At 48.4% G+C, this 15,630-nt stretch overlaps 1 protein-coding gene and 2 long non-coding RNA genes across 5 annotated transcripts in view; 2 read left to right on the top strand and 1 right to left on the bottom strand.

Annotated features, from left to right (window-relative positions):
- CACNA1A (calcium voltage-gated channel subunit alpha1 A) overlaps positions 1 to 15,630 on the top strand; it is a 307,938-nt gene that overhangs the window by 234,509 nt on the left and 57,799 nt on the right. For all 3 annotated transcript variants that reach the window (XM_028839313.2, XM_077977500.1, XM_077977501.1), the window contains 3 exons: positions 10,958 to 11,057; positions 12,465 to 12,625; positions 14,412 to 14,549. In XM_028839313.2, the coding sequence (XP_028695146.2) occupies positions 10,958 to 11,057; positions 12,465 to 12,625; positions 14,412 to 14,549 (399 nt within the window). The remainder of the gene's footprint in view (positions 1 to 10,957; positions 11,058 to 12,464; positions 12,626 to 14,411; positions 14,550 to 15,630) is intronic.
- Positions 1 to 15,630, bottom strand: part of LOC144336742 (uncharacterized) — a 171,959-nt gene that overhangs the window by 153,684 nt on the left and 2,645 nt on the right. The gene's annotated exons all lie outside the window — the stretch shown is intronic.
- LOC144336748 (uncharacterized) lies at positions 810 to 4,744 on the top strand. The gene is made up of 2 exons (XR_013409072.1): positions 810 to 1,615; positions 1,781 to 4,744. It is a non-coding gene; the product is annotated as an uncharacterized LOC144336748 (long non-coding RNA).

The following is a 15,630-nucleotide window of genomic DNA, read 5'->3' as shown; positions in this document are numbered from 1 at the left end:
CATCAAATTAGGGGATAAAGATTGTGACAAATAAGACAAGGAGTCCATGTCCTTAAAATATGAAAAGCAGTTACAAGTCAATAAGAAACAGTCCTCCTCAATAGATAAATGGGCAAAGGACATAAACAGAAATCTGATAGAATGCTGGCAACTAGTAAAAATTGAGGTAAATCAACCCTTGGAATTCAGAGAAATGTAAAATAAAACTGAGATACAATTTGTTCCCTATCAAGTTAGCACTGTTCCTGCCCCCCCAAAAAGATGATTTTTTTTTTTAGCTAATAAACAGTGTACATAAGAATGTATTATAATAGGCTGGGCACGGTGGCTCACGCCTGTAACCCTAGCACTTTGGGAGGCTGAGGGAGGGGGATCACCTGAGGTCAGGAGTTCGAGAGCAGCCTGGCCAACATGACGAAACCCTGTCTCTACTAAAAACACAAAAATTAGCCAGGCATGGTGGCAGACACCTGTAATCCCAGCTACTCAGGAGGCTGAGGCAAGAGAATTGCTTGGACCCAGGAGACGAAGACTGTAGTGAGCCGAGATCATGCCACTGCACTCCAACCTGGGTGAGAGAGTGAGACTTTGTCTCCAAAAAAAAAAAAAAAAGAATGTATTATAATAAAGTATACTTTTCTCTCCCTCCATCACCTATTTGAGCAGGTCCCTCAATGTGCAAGGTAGACATGCTAGACTCTGAGAAAATTTAAATCCTAAAAAGCCAAAATGTTTTACCACCCTCAGCCTGGAATGAATCCTTCTCCTATGGAAATAACCTAAGGGTTTCTCGACCCCTCTCTGCCTCTCACCCACTTCCCTCCCTCTCCCCTGCTTTTCTTTCTCCCTCTTTCTCTTCCTCCTTTCTCCTCTCTTCCCTGTCTCTTCTTCCCTCCCTCTGTCTCCTCTTTTTCCCTCCACTTTCTTTCTCCTTTTACCCCCTCTCAGTTTCTATCTTTTTATTTTCCTCTTTCTCTCTCTCTCTTTTCCTCTCTTTTTTTCTCACTCCCCACACTGCTGATGACCCTGGCCTACGTCCTTGGGTGATGTGAGCCTCACTTGGATCATGTAGCTTGGAAAGAAAGCTGACCCTCTGTCATTGGTCTGGAATCAGGGACTTGGCCTCCCACTGCATTCTGATGAGATGTGGTATTCAGACACAGGCAGAGCCCAGGACACAGGAAGACATGCTCAGGCAGGCACCCCCCCCCCTTTCCTCTGGGGCAGGGTCTGCCCAGCAGCCTCCAAGATTCCTAGGGCTCAAGAGGTGGCAGACAGCTCAGGGGACCAGGACAGGCAGTGGGATGAATATGTCTGTCATATCCACCTGTCCACAAACAATGCTTACCTTGGCCACCTGTGCCCAGGGGAGTGGGTTTTATCCTGTGAATCCTCCCAGTGACCACCACTGAGTGTGGCACAGATAAGTGGTACCAAGCCCAAGCCATTCAGGTCACCAGTGTCACTTTCCTCTCAGACCTCTGTTGTAGCTGACTTACTTTAATGCTGAGGAGGGCTGGGCACACTGGCTCATGCCTGTAATCCCACCACTTTGGGAGGCTGAGGTAGGTGGATCACCTGGGGTCAGGAGTTCAAGACCAGCCTGGGCAACATGGTGAAACCCCATCTCTACTAAAAATACAAACATTAGTCAAGCGTGATAGCAGGCCCCTGTAATTCCAGCTACTTGGGAGGCTGAGGCAGAAGAATTGCTTGAACCTGGGAAGTGGAGGTTGCAGTGAGCTGAGATTGTACCACTGCACTCCAGCCTGGGCAACAGAGCAAGACTCTGTCTAAAAAAAAAAAAAAAAATGCTGAGGAAGTGACTGTCCCACCTACATCCTCCAAGTTGACCATCACAATTTAGGGAGGGGAATGACCTTCAAAGGGCCTAGGAGCAAGTCTTTCAATCGTTGAGCTTTTGCCATTATGGGCCATTGTTTACAACATGCTGTTTCTAGGTTCCCTGGAGGTACAATTAGCCTCCTCTTTTAAACAAAGCTAATCTGCAAAAATGAACCAAAAATTATTTTCCACCAGAGATCAATTAGCAGAATGAGCTGGGTGCGGTGGCTCACACCTGTAATCCCAGCACTTAGGGAGGCCAAGGCAGGTGGATCACTTGAGGTCAGGGGTTCAAGACCACTGTGGCCAACATTGTGAAACCCCATCTCTACTAAATATACAAAAACTAGCTGGGTGTGGTGGGGAGCGCCTGTAATCCCAGCTACTCGGGAGGCTGAGGCAGGAGAATCACTTGAACCCAGGAGGTAGAGATTGCAGTGAGCCAAGATTGTGCTACTGCACTCCAACCTGGGTGACAGAGCGAGACTCCATCTCAAAAAAAAAAAAATAGCAGAATGATTCTTTGTGTTACAAAATAATCTGCCATAAGGAGTTGATTTTTTTTTAATTTCTGAGTTTTCTTTTTAAATATCAAGTTATACAAGGGCATTCAAAATTGGCCTACAACTCACATGAATTTGGCAGCCTGTTTGCAGAGTCAAGCTTTTACATTGTTCTTGTGAAATGGGTACAGGCATAAAGCCACCCTGCACTTTTGAAAATTCATTTTGAATGTTGTTATTGTTGTTATTGTTGTTTTAATTCTTATGCAAGAAAAGGATCTGAATAGGGATTTCAGGCCATGCTGTCAAGCCTGGCAGGCTTATAGATCATGCAGGAACTGGGAGGTGTGAGATTTTGCCAGTGAGATCCTGGCAAGTGCCTAGGACTCTCCCAGGGTTTTGAAAGAGCTGACAGACATGAGTCCAACAGGGAGCATCTTTATATGATGGCCAAAGGGATGAGAGAGGAGACCCTCAAACCTCACCCCTACCACATCCTCCCCACCCCATTGTCAACAGTCCATCTGGTGCTGCCGTTCCTCCCCCAGGACAGGGCTGCAGGCCCAGCACAGCTGGCCAGGTGCCTTGATCAAGCCATTCCTGCACACCTAAGAGCCAAACTGCTATAAAGCCAGAATAGGAGCTACTACTCGAGCTACTGCTTTTTTCCCCAAGAAAAGTTTTGGAATCTTTGCCTGGTTGCAGGTTTCTGGCCTCTTTTGCCTGAGAAGGTCTCTCACCCTATGAGGACTTTGCTTATTGTTTTTCCTTGTATCAGATAGTTGGCACATTGGAAGGAGCATGGGATGCTCTGAGGTTCTCAGCCTGACTGCTGAACTTCCCCGCCCCCCACCCCGGGTCCTCTGCTTATTTCCTTTCTGGTCTTTTAACTTGCTTTGTCTGTCCTGTGTGCATATTCCCTCATAGACAAGGCTGAGAGTCCCAACAAGTTTTAGATTGACCTTATTGTTTTAGGAAATGGTCCCTCCAGGTCTGTTTGATTTCTCTGTAGATGTGCAAGTCCTTTAGCCTCTCTGTGCCTCAGTTTTTCCCGTCTAGATGAGGAAACTGTGGCCCAGAGGGACTGTGGAGGGAAGTAAGTCCGACAGGATCACTGAGGTTGGGTTCAGCTGTCAGATGCTGCCCATCTCCCAACCCTGAATACGGAGGCTCACGGTGCGCAGAATGATACGCAGCAGCCCGGCCTGCCTGGGTTCTTTGAGGCCTGGCAGGGCTGCAAGATCCAGGAGAAGGGAGTAGGGGAAGGGAGCAGAAGGTTATTCCCTTCCTTGTTGAAAGGAATCTTGCTGTTCTGGCCTGTTGGGGTCAAAGCAAGGATTCCTCCCCCAGTGCTGTGATTGTGGCCCTGTCTCCGATATGGGAAAATATCCCTGTGGTCCCACCAAGGGATGTGTTGAAGCTCTCCTGAAGATGTCCACCCCTCCTGCCCCTCACCCAGATATCTGTGTGTGTGTGTGTCCTGCTCAATTCACTGACTGTGTACCCTTGTGTCCATGCGTCCACCATAAACGCCCCATTTCATGAGCCATCACACATGGTATCACGCTCTGTGCCCATGCATCAGGGCAGCCAACTGACATTTCTCAGCAGCTGGCGGATCATGATCCTGCCCTCACTGCCAAGAGTCCATCTGGCCCGGCTGCTCCTCCCCCAAAGGCAGGACTGCAGCTGGCAGAGCGCCTTGATCAAGCTGCTTCTGCATACCCAGGAGCCAAACGGTCAGGAAGCCAAAGATGGAGCCCTCGGGCTGCTGTCTTTTGATCCGCATCTTCAAAACAGCCCCCACCCCTGAAGGCATTATTTTTCTTGAGTGTGATGAAATGGAAAGAAGATTAGAGTGAAAGATACCCACACCTGGGTTTGAATCTCAGTCTGCCTTCCCAGCTGTGTGCCTGCCCTTGGGCAAGTCACTCTTTTTCTCTAGGCCTCAGCTTCCTCATCTGGAAAATAGGCAAAATGGTGCTGTCTTCCCACAGGCAAATGCAGTGATGTTCAAAAGACTCCCATATTAAACCTAAAGTCAGCAGATTCGGCAAAAATCACTATCATTGAAAACTCCCTCGATCATCCATAAGGAATCTGGGTGTGGTGGCTCTCGCCTGTAGTCCCAGCTACTTGGGAGGCTGAGGTGGGAGAATCACTTGAGCCAGGGAGTTCAAGGCTGCATGCAGTAAGCTATGATGGTGCCACTGTACTCCAGCCTGGGCGACACAACAAGACCCCGTCTCTAAAAATATAAAATAAGGCCGGGTGCAGTGGTTCATGCCTGTAATACCAGCACTTTGGAAGGCCAAGGCAGGTGGATCACAAGGTCAAGAGATCGAGACCATCCTGGCCAACATGGTGAAACCCCATCTTTACTAAAAATACAAAAATTAGCTGGGCGTGGTGACACGTGCCTGTAGTCCCAGCTACTTGGGAGGCTGAGGCAGAAGAATCACTTGAACCTGGGAGGTGGAGGTTGCAGTGAGCCAAGATCGCACCACTGCACTCCAGCCTGGCAACAGAGTGAGACTCCATCAAAAAAAAAAAAAAAAAAAAAAAAAGTAGAATCTACATGATTCTACATATGCAATAATTCCTAGATATACTGAGTTTGAGAATCCCAAGTCAGACTACAGGAAAAGGAGATGAGGGGGTGTGGAGGAGAATCCACTGGGATGGAAGCAGTGGATCACACCTGTAATCCCAGTACTTTGGGAGGCCAAGGCGGGTGAATCACGAGGTCAAGAGAGCAAGACCATCCTGGCTAACATGGTGAAACCCCATGTCTACTAAAAATACAAAAAAAAATTAGCTGGGCATGGTTGGCGGGCGCCTGTAGTCCCAGCTACTTGGGAGGCAGAGGCAGGAGAATGGCATGAACCCTGGAGGTGGAGCTTGCAGTAAGTGCCAAGATCGCGCCACTGCACTCCAACCTGGGCGACGGAGTGAGACTCCGTCTCAAAAAAAAAAAAGACAAAAGAAAAAAGAATCACTAACTTCCAAAGGGGTCGTGGATGGAAAATTCCATAGAGTCTGTTTGGTGACAGGGTTTCTGCCATTCCTATGCTGGTCAAGTCTTTCTAACCTGGATCTCCAGTCATTGTTGAAGGTTCCTAATGATCCCCAAGCCTGATTCCAACAATGAGTCATGAGAGGACCAGCTGCCAGGTGCTGACAGCTTTCTCCAGGCCTGCATTTGCTCAAAGGACTTCAGAGTTGCTTCCAATCCCATCCCAAGTCAGAACTCTTTGCTGACCTCTCCATAAAGAGCAAAGCCAAAGCCATAGCTATTGTTAATCAAAGATCAGAATTCCACAGACCTGGGTTGGTTGGTTGGTTGGTTGGTTGGTTGGTTGGTTGGTTGGTTGGTTGTTTAAAGAGGCAGAGTCTTGCCCAGGCCTCAGTGGCTCACACTTGTAATCCCAGCACTCTGGGAGGCCTAAGCAGGAGGATCACTTGAACCCAGGAGTTTGAGACCAGCCTGGGCAACATAACAAGACCCCCGTCTCTACAAAAAATGGAAAAATTTGCCTGTATTTCCAGCTACTTGGGAGGCTAAGGTGGGAGAACCACCTGAGCCCTGGAGGTTGAGGCTACAGTGAGCTAAGATCCCGCTACTGCACTCCAGCCTGGGCGACAGAGGGAGACCCCACCTCAAAAAAAAAAAAGAGAGAAAGAGACAGGGTCTGACCTCGAACTTCTGGCCTCAAGCAATCTTCCCAATTCGGCCTCCCAAAGTACTGGGATTACAGCCGTGAGCCACGGCGCCCAGTCTGAGCCTGTTTTGCAGATGAGGATAACGAGAGGCAGAATCAGGATTCAAACCCAGGTCCCCTCAACTTCAAAGTTCACAACCTTTAAGACATTCTGAAACGTTGCAGCTCCACAATGCCTGGAGAAGAGGGGTTTCTCCGGCTCTTGGCAGTGACTTTCCGTGGTGAATTCGCCTTCAGTAACTGACAGCTTTGCAGCTGTCCTGCTACCTGGAAATTCGGCTTTCCTAGGTGCTTTCTTGGGCAGTGCCAGGGGCCTGCCAAGGGCGGGGAACTGAACAGAGGTGGGGGCAGCCTCTAGATGGAAGGATGGACATCAGCCAGCGCCATGAGCCTGAGGCTCCCACACCTGGTGCCCGGGCGGGACTTGGGGGTGCTCAGGGGTGCGTGTGTGTACGTGCGTGTTCTGTGTTCTTTCTCCTGAGGCCGCTTACGATCTGTCTCTCCCTCCGATGCCACATCATCAGGAGCAGTGCACGGTAAAGTCTCTTTCTCTCTCTCTCTCTCTCTCTCTCTCTCTCTCTCTCTCTCTCTCTCTCTCATATTCTGTCTCATGATCTGTCCTCTGGTGTAGCCTCGTTAGTTCTGGGCCTGTTTCCGTGGCCTTGTGTCCTTGCCGCCGCCGTCCTGTCACTTCGAATGACCAGAACTCACTCCCTGGGAAAGAGGTATCCCAAAGGGTCCTGCCAGTGCCTCCGCCCATGCCCCACCAGTTCCTGCAGAGAACAGAAGGGGCAGAGGTTCAGTTTCAATAGGCAAGCTGGGTGGAGCAGTTGTCAGAAGCAATGAAAGTGGGCCGGACACTGTGGCTCACGCCTCTAATCCCAACATTTTGGGAGGCCGAGGCAGGTAGATCACTTGAGATCAGGAGTTTGAGACCAGCCTGGCGAACGTGGTGAAACCCCATCTCTACTAAAAATACAAAAAATTAGCTGGGCATGGTGGTGCACATCTGTAATCCCAGCTACCTAGGAGGCTGAGGCAGGAGAATCACTTAAACCTGGGAGGTGGAGGTTGCAGTGAGCTAAGATCATGCCACTGCACTCCAGCCTGGGTGACAGAGCGAGACTCTGTCCCCCCCCCCAAAAAAAAAAATTTAAAAATTAAAAAAAATAAAATGAACATGGAATCGTTTTCAGATGAGGAGATGCAAAACACCCATGGAGACGTGTTCCCAAATATCACTTGTTTGGGACATCAAGATTTTAGCCAGTTCCATGTGCAACCTGGATGTACGGTTCCTTGACATTTTTTTTCTATCAACACGTATTCTAAACTTTCATTTCAAAAGGAAACTTTAGCCAGGTGCAGTGGTGCATGCCTGCAGCCCCAGCCATTTGGGAGGCTGAGGCTGGAGGATCACCTGAGCCCAGGAGTTGGAGGCTGTGGTGAGCTATGATCGCACCACTGCACTCTACCCTGAGACTCCATTACTTTAATTTAAAAAAAAAAAAAGGAAACTATATTATCCACTTACAACCAGCGTTGCTAACCTTAGATAAATCTGCAACTGCAAAAGTAAATCTAGGCCAGGTACGGTGGCTCATGCCTATAATCCCAGCACTTTGGGAGGCCGAGGCGGGCGGATCACTTGAGATCGGGAGTTCGAGACCAGCCTGAACAACGTGGAGAAACCCCGTCTCTACTAAAAATACGAAATTAGCCAGGCGCGGTGGCGCATGCCTGTAATCCCAGCTACTCAGGAGACTAAGGCAAAATAATCGCTTGAACCCGGGAGGCAGAGGCTGCCATGAGCTGAGATCACGCCATTCACTTCAGCCGGGGCAACAAGAGCGAAACTCTGTCTCAAAAAAAAAAAAAAAAAAAAAGTAAATCTAACAGAAATCAAAGAATGTTGTTGCCTTCAAGCTGTGCTCTTTGTTAAAAGGAAAATTACTAAGTGTTAGCGAGGTGTTAAAGGCCTATTAGCATCTACCTGCGGCTTCCTTTCTAGCAAAAGCAGAACGTCTGAAAGATATGTGGAAAAGAAACTTAAAGTATAATTTTTAAAAAAAAGAAAGAAAAAGAAATGATTATGTCCCTCTGAGATCCAATTATTTAATCTGTACCCCTGTTCTGCCCAAAATTATCTCAGTGACTGTCCAACGTGTATCTCACACCTGGGGGCACGGCCTTGAGATGATAATGATGATGATGGTTTTAAAAAGAAAAAAAAATGTTCAGACTGCTGAATCCTGGAGTATATCTCTGCCTAGCAGGCTAAAATACAATTCTCTTCTTTCTTCCCTGAAAACGAAAGAATGGAGTCCTTAAAAAAGCAAATGGTGTGAAGAGTGATGTTTTTACACTGGATACTGAGACACATCGTGATGGGGGTCTCTGGGGGCAGCTCTGCTCATGACTCCGGAGGTCACTGTAGGGAGATGTTTTCTAGGTGACCCCCCCCCACCCAAAGACTCCAATCTGGAGGCATTCACGTGTCCTGAGACCACCTGCGAGGCGCAGACTAGGGGCTGGGACAAGAATCAAGATTAAAGGGGAAATGGCCGGGCGCAATGGCTCACGCCTGTAATCCCAGCACTTTGGGAGGCCAAGGCGGGTGGATTACTTGAGGTCAGGAGTTCGAGACCAGCCTGGCCAACACAGTGAAACCCTGTCTCTACTAAAAATACAAAAATTAGCCGGATGTGGTGACTCATGCCTGTAGTCCCAGCTCTTCGGGAGCCTGAGGCAGGAGAATCACTTGAACTTGGGAGGCAGAGGTTGCAGTGAGCCGATCATGCCACTGCACTCCAGCCTGGGCAATAGAGCAAGACTCCATCTCAAAAAAAAAAAAAAAAAAAAAGATTAAAGGGAAAATGAACACAGAGAAGAAGAAGAAATTGCACTGTTACACTATAAGCCTTTGAGGAGTTTTCTGTCTAAAACCAGAGATTGAAGAAACAAGATTAACTCCGAAACAGCACATGGGAGCTGGCAGGAGCCAGTGGTGGGCAATCAGGAAATGCTGTCGGAGGGAGCAACATGTAATTTGGGCTTTGAGGACCGGGTAGTTCTGTGACTGGAGAAGTGGAGGAGGGTCATTTCTAGCAACAGGAACAGTATATGCATAAGCAGACAGAGGCAAAAGAACGTGGCTGGGGCTTGAAATATGTAGCAATAAATGAGAATGCAAAGATGAAGGTAAGTTGGGCTAGATTTCCAAGAGCCTTGAATGCCATGCCCAGAAGTTCGTGCTTGCTCTTCTAAGAATTCAGGTGCTCCAGAAGAATTCTGAGCAAGAGAAAGAGTGACATGGTCATTGGCTTTGGCCACTGTGTGCATAAAACATGGAAGAAGAGAGAGACAAGGGAATGAGGAGCAAGCTGGGAGATGGGGGATGGGGGATGTCACCCAGGAACGGATGGTGGTGTGTTAAGGAAGGTGACCCACTGGGGACGGGGATAGAGGACAGGCAGTTGAACATGACTCTCAGGTTTCCGGTGTGGACAACTGGATGGGTCATGAGTGCCATGAACCACAAGCTATTCATGGTCCCACTCGATACCCTCCTTTTGGGGGGCCTGAGTCATGGTTGGCCAAGGGTGTCATGGCATCTCTGGGGTCTGCATTGCTAAGCTCAGTTCCAATAGATCTTGGACTGAACTTCTGTGCAGTCCTCTCTGGCAAAGATGGGCTCAGAGCGCCTTGGAGCAATGCAGCAGAGACCATGGCAGCAGCCGCATCAGCATCTGAAAGGAGCAGCATGCGGTTATTTTCCCCACTGCGGGCTCAGGGAATATGGTAGGGGAGGAGAGATTTAGTATAAGGGCCACTAAGCATCTTCCAGAATCCCATTGGAAGGGGGAGAAAATCCCATTTTTTGAAGAGCCCACTGATACCACCTTTAAAAAGAATACACAGGGGGGCCAGGTGCAGTGGCTCACGCCTGTAATCCCAGCACTTTGGGAGGCCAAGGTGGGTGGATCACGAGGTCAGAAGATCGAGACCATCCTGGCTAACATGGTGAAACCCCGTCTCTACTAAAAATACAAAAAAATTAGCCGGGCGTGGTGGTGGGTGCCTGTAGTCCCAGCTAGTTGGGAGGCTGAGGCAGGAGAACGGCGTGAACCTGGGAGGTGGAGCTTGCAGTGAGCCGAGATCGCGCCATTGCACTCCAGCCCAGGTGACAGAGCAAGACTCCGTCTCAAAAAAAAAAAGAAAAAGAAAAAAGAGAAAGAGCTGTGACCAGGCACACTGGCTCACACCTGTATTCCCAGCACTTTGGGAGGGTGAGGAGGGCAGACTGCTTGAGCTGAGGAGTTTGAGACCAGCATGGGCAACGTGGTGAAACCCCATCTGTACAAAAAAGACAAAACCATTAGCCAGGTGCAGTGGCATGTGCCTGTAGTCCCAGCTACTTGGGAGGCTGAGGTGGGAGGATGGCTTTAGCCCAGGAGGCGGAGGTTGCAGTGAGTCAAGATCGTGCCACTGCACTCCAGCCTTGGTGACAGAGCCAAACCCTGTCTCGAAAAAAAAAAAAAAAGAGAAGAAAAGCTATGCAGAAATGGGGGCGGGGAATCAGCCAACTCCCTTGTGCTGGGTCTCAGGGACACTCCATGCAGCTGCTGAGGCCCAGCCAGATGGCAAAGGGCCCTCAACCAACCCTGGGACCAGAACCACAAAAAGCCACCTACTTACTGGCTCCTGAGCCCAAGCTTGACAGGTGAAACGGACCACTCTTCACCAGGAAGGGCAGGGCTGTGCCAAGCTCACCCCAGACTTCTAGGCCTGGGAGGGTAGGGTCCCATGGAGCTGTGGGCTGCCCCCTACCCAACCTGACCTCTGCTTCCTCTCTTCCCTTCTCCCCACCCTAACATTCCTCCACAGTGGCAATAGCAAAGGAAAAGACATCAACACGATTAAATCCCTCCGAGTCCTCCGGGTGCTACGACCTCTTAAAACCATCAAGCGGTTGCCAAAGCTCAAGGTGAGATTGAGAGATGGTGGGGTGAGGTGGGGGGACTGTCACGGTTATCATGTACAGTTGAGCAGGTTGCACACTGCTCAAGGACAACACATTAAAGGAGGTGCTGATAACATCCTAGCCATCGTATATGGATATTTGTATTATTACAACTTCCCAGCAGATGGCAGTAAAGTGAGTTGATCTAAAATAATCTGTGTATTATGACAATTTTTCTTTAGATGAAATGTCTCATAGTTAAGATCCCTTTTTCTAATTCACATGAAGGCATCATATGGATTTGAAAGGGTATAATCGTGATCTGGGAAGCAGGAACTAGATTTCTTGTTCCATAAAATTTTGACTTTTCATCTACCTATTCTAGGCTCTAATAGCTCCCATTCCAAAACAGCATGAACCAGCATTTCCCAAAAGTCTGTCATTGAAAAAGAAAAAAAATTAAAGGAAATAAAATCCAGTCATTAGAGCACCCACTTTCAGTGTATGCTTCACCTGAGGGTCCCCAGTATTATCTCTTATGTAATATGTTTCTTTAAATCAAATTACACCTGTAATCCCTGCATTTTGGAAGACCACGGCAGGAGTATTGCTTGAGCCCAGGAGAATGAGACCAGCCTAGGCAACATAGTTAGACTCTGTCTCTATCAAAAATTAAAGAAGAAAACAGATACTGTTATTGAAATCTAACCAAATATGGTGCCTGCCCAAGGCTTTGAGCATTGACAACTGCTCTTTCTTGGTTAAAGAGGGAAAGTGTCAATGGTAGGTGTTAACATAGTAGCAATTTCTCCTTCACTCAAAAGGACTGAGAGTTGGAGAGGAAGTAACTTTGTTACCTTGTTTTTCTGTGTTGGGCTCACTTTGTATCACTTAAAAGCATCTCTGGTATCCCATTTGGGAGTTTTAGATCCATAGAATGCCAGGATTGAGTCCAACTTCTCCAACACTTATTTCTGAAAGCTGGGGGGCCTTACCCTAGGGACTTGACTTATGACCTTGCCTGTAAAATGGGAATGATAGTGGCTGGACGTGGTGGCTCACGCCTGTAATCCCAGCACTTTGGGAGGCCAAGGCGGGCAGATCATGAGGTCGAGAGATTGAGACCACGATGAAACCCCGTCTCTACTAAAAATATAAAAAAGTAGCTGGGCATGGTCGTGGGCACCTGTAGTCCCAGCTACTCGGGAGGCTGACGCAGGAGAATGGTGTGAACCCGGGAGACAGAGTTTGCAGTGAGTGCTGAGATCGTGCCACTGCACTCCAGCCTGGGCGACAGAGCAAGACTCCATCTCCAAAAAAAAAAAAAAAATGGGAATGATAATGGCAGTATTCTGGTATTATGGGCCACTGGAGGCAGAAGGTTGGGCAGGTCCTCAGCCCCTCATGTTCTCTGTCAACCCCACCCCACAGGCTGTGTTTGATTGTGTGGTGAACTCGCTTAAAAACGTCTTCAACATCCTCATCGTCTACATGCTATTCATGTTCATCTTCGCCGTGGTGGCTGTGCAGCTCTTCAAGGGGAAGTTCTTCCACTGCACTGACGAGTCCAAGGAGTTTGAGAAAGATTGTCGGTGGGTCTCAGCTTTCTGGCACATTCCCATGGAACTAGCAGGTGGGCAGGGGGGAAGTGGCTAGAGGCATCGGCCACTTGGGCTCAGAGACTGGAGAAGTGGTGAGCCTTGGGAGTGACTCAGTTGCAACCAGCTTGGATCTTGGGTAGAAAGAAAACCGGTTTTAGAATTTGAGTCACCACCCATAGCCACAGGATGAGTCATAAGCAAATTGCTTGACCTTTCAGTCACCGCCCTTGTCATGTGAGGGATATTAATACACGTCCACAGTTCCTTACTTGAAATCTTTACCAGCAGATGTGTTTTAAAGTTAAGAATATTTTGAGATTTTAGAAAGGTTGGACTGTGTACATCCCATGTCGGACATGACATCCTCAGCTGGGTCTGAGGCAGCCCTATAATCAAACACAATATTTCTGCCATAAAATGTGTATTCACACCAAATGGAGTAAATAACAAGTATAAAGAGCTTCATGTCCAATCAGATCAGGTTTCATTGCCAAATAAGTTAGGTAAGAGGCCAGGTGCAGTGGCTCACACCTGTAATTCCAACACTTTGGAAGGCTGAGGTGGGAGGATTACTTGAGGCCAGGAGTTGGAGACCAGGTTGGGCAACATAATGAGAGCCCATCCCTACAAAATAAATTTTAAAAGTTAGCAGGGCATGGTAGCACACACCTGTAGTCCCAGCTACCTGGGAGGCTGAGGCGGGAGGATTGTTTAAACATAGGAGTTCAACGCTGCAATGCACTATGATGGTACCACTGCACTCAAGCCTTCGTGACAGAGTGAGACCCTGCCTCTCAAAAATATATACATATAGGCTGGGTGCAGTGGCTCACGCCTGTAATCCCAGCACTTTGGGAGGCCGAGGCGGGTGGATCACGAGGCCAGGAGATCGAGACCATCCTAGCTAACATGGTGAAACCCCGTCTCTACTAAAAATACAAAAAAGTAGCTGGGCATGGTGGCAGATGCCTGTAGTCCCAGCTACTCGGGAGGCTGAGGCAGGAGAATGGCGTGAACCCGGGAGGCAGAGCTAGCAGTGAGCCCAAACTGGGCCACTGTACTCCAGCCTGGGCAACAGAGTGAGACTCTGTCTCAAAAAAAAAAAAAAAAATATATATATATATATATACACACACACACACACACACACGTATATACACACACACATATATATACACACACACACTACATATATATGTGTGTGTGTGTGTATATATATGTATGTGTATATATAGTGATATTGTTACCAGTGTAAAGTGGCATTTTGCAACATGTGATAGCCTGTTGTTATCTTGATGGCTATTTATTGAAATTAGGAGGATGCCAGATGTCTGGGTAGGAGTCTGGAACTAACCCTTGTTTCCTGCCTTGAAAAGGAGTAGCAAGCTCCCTTAGCCTGATGAACCTGTGAATGTCCGCTGTGCCTCTCTGCCTCCTCCTAAACTCCCCCCACCCCACCCCCAGCAAGCCTGAGGCTCTCACCCCGAGGACTAGAAGTTATCACGTTGGAAGCGTTGGGCCCTGGGTCAGCTCTCCCACCAGGAGTAAGGTCGTGCCATCACCCATGGATTTATCTCGAAGTAGATGCACACGTAATCCCCCATGAAGCACAGGGACACATGGTGGCAGGGCGGGGAGCCACTGCTTCCCAGGCTGAGGGACGCAGCCTAGGCTGGTGGACCCCTCTTCTTTTCCCTCCCCCGTCTCTGATAACCAAAGACAAGTGCAAGACGGCCCCTCTTTCCCATTTGCTAACAGTCCCCACTCTCTGTGGCAGAGGCAAATACCTCCTCTACGAGAAGAATGAGGTGAAGGCGCGAGATCGGGAGTGGAAGAAGTATGAATTCCATTACGACAACGTGCTGTGGGCTCTGCTGACCCTCTTCACCGTGTCCACGGGAGAAGGCTGGCCACAGTAAGTGGCCCGACTAGAAACCTACCCAGGAGGAACCCCAGGGAGCAGGAGGATAAAGGGCCTGAGAGCTTAGCAATAAGAAAGGTCTTGGAAGCCGGGCATGGTGGCTCACGCCTGTAATCCCAACACTTTAGGAGGCCAAGGCAGGTGTATTGCTTAAGGCCAGGAGTTTAAGATCAGCCTGAGCATCATGGCAAAACTCTAAAAATACTAAAAATACAAAAAAAAAGAAAAAAAAAAAACAGCCAAGCATGGTGGCTCACACCTGTGGTCCCGGCTACTCGGGAGACTGAGACACGAGAATCCCTTGAACCCAGGAAGCAGAGGTTGCAGTGAGCCGAGATTGCACCACTGCACTTCATCCTGGGTGACAGAGCAAAACTATGGCCTCCTCCCCACCCCGCAAAAAAAAAAAAAAAAAAAAAAAAAGGTGAGGCTGAATCATGGACTTCATCTTTATTTAAAATTTTGAGCCATTTGTGGTGGCTCGTACCTGTTATCCCAGCTACTCAGGAGGCTGAGGTGGGAGGATTGCTTGAGCCTAGGAGTTCAAGGCTGCAGTGAGCTGTGATTGTGCCATTGTACTCCAGCCTGGACAGCAGAAGGAGACCCCATCTCAAAAAACAAAAAGAAGAAGAAATTGGTATTTTTTCATCATGGACTTTTTGCATTAATTTTGATTTTTAAAAATATTGGAGCAAAAGATTATCTTGATTACTGGGATTTTCAGTACCCCCTTAATTCACACCCAGAACAAATGCATCCCTCCCTCACCTTGTCCAAGTCGTAGTCTTCCTCTCAGAGGTCTGGAAATACCAGGCCAGAAGCTTGGTAGATTCCAGCATGTACCCTCATTATCCTCACCTCCCTCCCTCTCTCAGCAAATATGCCAACCTGAACATGCTCTTCTGCCCACCCTCACACACATCCAGTACTCACACACATGGGAATAGTGCTAACCCACAAGGCCCCTTTGAGCAAAGTTTTTTAAAACACCCCTTTCTCAACAGACTTCACTTCCATCTGTCTGAAAATCATTGCAATAGACTTAAATGATTTTGTTCAAACAAGGCACTGGAGG

This window comes from Macaca mulatta, chromosome 19 (genome assembly GCF_049350105.2).
Source record: "Macaca mulatta isolate MMU2019108-1 chromosome 19, T2T-MMU8v2.0, whole genome shotgun sequence".
Lineage (NCBI taxonomy): Eukaryota > Metazoa > Chordata > Mammalia > Primates > Cercopithecidae > Macaca > Macaca mulatta.
The sequence above is the reverse complement of the archived record's forward strand: the minus strand, read 5'-3'. Positions and strand labels throughout refer to the sequence as shown.